This window comes from Vitis riparia, chromosome 19 (genome assembly GCF_004353265.1).
Source record: "Vitis riparia cultivar Riparia Gloire de Montpellier isolate 1030 chromosome 19, EGFV_Vit.rip_1.0, whole genome shotgun sequence".
NCBI classification, from domain to species: domain Eukaryota; kingdom Viridiplantae; phylum Streptophyta; class Magnoliopsida; order Vitales; family Vitaceae; genus Vitis; species Vitis riparia.
Window position 1 is genome coordinate 7646546 of NC_048449.1, and position 3188 is coordinate 7649733.

Sequence of the window (3188 nt, forward strand, 5' to 3'; positions counted from 1 at the left end):
ATCACAAATCATATGCTTACATCTATTGGATTATTAAAAAAAAAAATAGTTACATCAAGGGATCAAAACAATTGACGGCCCAGATTTTACGATTTAAATAAATCCCACATATAGTAATATCTAACCAAGAAGAGCATCACATTTGGATGTGGACCCCACGCGCCGCACGTCAGAGTGAAGCCACCTCATCACGACCTCGCTATTTCCACGGCGGTACTATAAATACCCCGCCCGCATTACCTGCCAAATTGACAAAAACCATTAATTTTGCTTCTCTCTCCAGGAAGAAAAGGGCAAAAAAGACACGATTTTTTCTGAGAAATGGGCGATGAGAGAGAACGCTTGTTGAGGAAGAACAAGTTCCAACGAAGCATCTCATACGCGCAAGACGAGCTTCAGAGCTTCCGGTCGTGGCTCCGATGGATGTGCGTCGACCAATCCACGATCTCCACGGGGTGTCTCTCCTGGTCCGTCTTCATCCTCCTCGCCATCGCCGTGCCTGTAATGTCTCATTTCTTGCTTGCCTGTTCCAGCTGCGATGCCAAGCATCAGCGCCCCTACGATGCCGTTGTGCAGCTGTCGCTCAGCAGCGTCGCAGTGCTCTCCTTTTTGTGCCTCTCGCGGTTCATCAGGAATTATGGCCTTCGGAGGTTTCTCTTCTTTGATAAGCTTCGGGATGAAAGCGAGATGGTGAGGAAGAACTACACGGAACAGCTCAATGTGAGTTTTTCTAGCTCTATCAGGTGTGTTTTGGTCGGGAAGATAGAGGAAGACCCGGAGTTTTGCATATTTATATATTTTCTCTTCAGATTTCTTGGGAACCAAACAGAGGAGAATAGAGTATTTTTTTGTCGACATTAGGTCAAATTTGAAATGATAATATTAATCAATAAAACTTGTTTTCATTAATAGAAATTTTGAATAAACAATTAGACATTCCATCTCATAGATGGGATAAACAAGAAGAAAAAAAAAAAATAAAAATAAAAATTGGAAAGCAGAGGAAAGAAAATCCCATCTCCATTACCAGAGAGGGGAAAAAGAAATTACCAACAATTAATCTTTGAAATAAAAATTCCATTTGATGTTAATGGTTGAAAAGTAAGACAATGATTAACACTAAACAGACTGAAAAAGTCGTTAGTAGAAGCTATCATTTAACTCGCTAGTTGTCATCCATGAGAGTCCTCTTTGCTTCTAGTAATTTCATGGAAGATTTTCTTTCTGTATATTAAAAGAAGTAAAAAGTTAAGCCCAGCTTCTAGCTCATTTGGAATCCATCTTGATGGTTGTACTTGTCCATGTGATACTTCTCAGGAGCTGGGCTCCAGCCATATCCTAATGAGACGGTGAATATGAAACAGATCATAATCACATCTTCTCTTATTTCATCCAGAGATCAATGAAGATCCTCTCGCTCTTCGTCCTCCCATGCTTCGCTGCCGAGGCTACATACAAAATATGGTGGTACAGCAGCGGACGTAGCCGCATCCCATTCTTGGGAAACGTGTACGTGAGCGATGTCATTGCGTGCACCCTGGAGCTATGCTCCTGGCTCTACCGCACATCAGTCTTCTTCTTGGTGTGCGTCCTCTTCCGTCTCATCTGCCACCTCCAGATCCTACGTTTACAGGATTTCGCTCGGGTGTTCCAGGCGGAATCAGACGTGGAGTCGGTGTTGAAGGAGCACCTGCGCATCAGGAGGCATCTCCGAATCATCAGCCATAGGAACCGTGTGTTTATCCTATTTGCTCTTATGTTCGTCACCGCCAGTCAATTCGCTTCCCTCCTCAGTACCACTCGCTCTCGCGCCGACGTCAATATGTTCACCGCCGGTGAACTTGCGGTACGTACACTCTTACAGAAAATTGAGTGTGAGTGGTGCTTCTTTCATTCTGAATGGGGAATTTTGATTCTGTGCAGCTGTGCTCCATCACACTTGTCACAGGACTGCTGGTGTTGTTCCGGGGTGCAACGAAGATCACACACAAGGCGCAGGCCATCACGTGCCTTGCTGCCAAGTGGCACGTGTGCGCCACAATAGACTCATTTGAATCCAACGAACCCGAGAGTCCAAGGATCCAGATTCCCTGTCCACGACCCTTTCCTTCCAGAGCGAATAATGAGAACGATGCAGAATCAGACGGCGAAGACGCTGGTGATGAAGAAGATGACGTGGATAGTACCAAACTCATCCCGGCCTATGCCAGCAGTACCATCTCCTTCCAGAAAAGACAGGCTCTAGGTGAGTCACACATCTGCTTCAGTTCTTGTACAAATATTTTTGTAGTCGATGAGAGGAGCCTTTATTTACTTATGGGGATTTAATTCGTGAATGGCAGTGGTATATTTTGAGAACAACAGAGCAGGGATAACGGTGTACGGATTCATGCTGGACAGGACATCGCTGAACACCATATTCATGATAGAGATGTCCTTGGTCCTCTGGTTGCTTGGGAAGACCATTGGAATTTCCTGAGAGCGAGAGGGAGTGGTAGGTACCATACTACCATACCAGGTTCGCGTTTTGGGGCTTAGGAGAACATTGATTCAAATATTGTATTTTATCATTGTAAATTCCTTATCCTCTTTTTTGGTTTTTATCTTTGGAAGTTGGTTTTTTCAATCAAATTCGTTTTGTATAAGTTTTATTTTAGTGAGTTGATTTTTTCTGGTCTTATTATGCCTACAACTATTAAATTTGGCTACCATATATATTTAGAGATTATTATTATTATTATACTATCAAAGTTTCTAATAATCTTCTACTTTGGAAATAACTACTTGTTTGTTTGGGAATTGGGAGTGATTTTGGAATCATTTCCTTATAAAAATTACGGGTTTAGTAAAGTTTTAGAAGTCATTTTTGACAATTTTGTTTTGAATATTACTAATTCAGATGATATTTTGGTGAGTGTAATGACAATGTAAAAACTGCATGGCCATGCAAATGTTCTTTTTTGAAATTTGGATCAACAACATGCAAAAATGAAAAAAAAAAAAAAAAAAACAAGTGCTCAAGTGCCTTAGGAGCATGAAGGTTTTGCCTTTGTGTGTGTGTGTGTGTGTTTTTTTTATATGTTTGAGATTATATATTGTCTTGACCTCAACCATTAGGGTTTATTTTTCTACATTACTATTATCCTACTAAGACACCCCTAAACTTTTAGACTCGATTTTATATTTGA

The 3188-nt window shown here is 41.4% G+C and overlaps 1 protein-coding gene across 1 annotated transcript; it reads left to right on the forward strand.

The window, feature by feature from the left end:
- The first annotated feature begins 299 nt into the window (after positions 1–299).
- On the forward strand, positions 300–2700 carry LOC117908620. Its single transcript, XM_034822277.1, has 4 exons — positions 300–720; positions 1397–1846; positions 1924–2245; positions 2343–2700. Exons 1-4 carry the CDS (start codon positions 322–324, stop codon positions 2477–2479), a joined length of 1308 nt encoding a protein of 435 aa, XP_034678168.1. The 5' UTR covers positions 300–321; the 3' UTR covers positions 2480–2700.
- Positions 2701–3188: the final 488 nt, after the last annotated feature.

Coding starts and splice junctions, on each gene's coding strand:
- LOC117908620 (XM_034822277.1), top strand. CDS start 322: ATGGGCGATGAGAGAGAACGCTTGTTGAGGAAGAACAAGTTCCAACGA. Junction 1,847..1,923: donor TCACCGCCGGTGAACTTGCG/GTACGTACACTC, acceptor GATTCTGTGCAG/CTGTGCTCCATCACACTTGT. Junction 2,246..2,342: donor CCAGAAAAGACAGGCTCTAG/GTGAGTCACACA, acceptor CGTGAATGGCAG/TGGTATATTTTGAGAACAAC.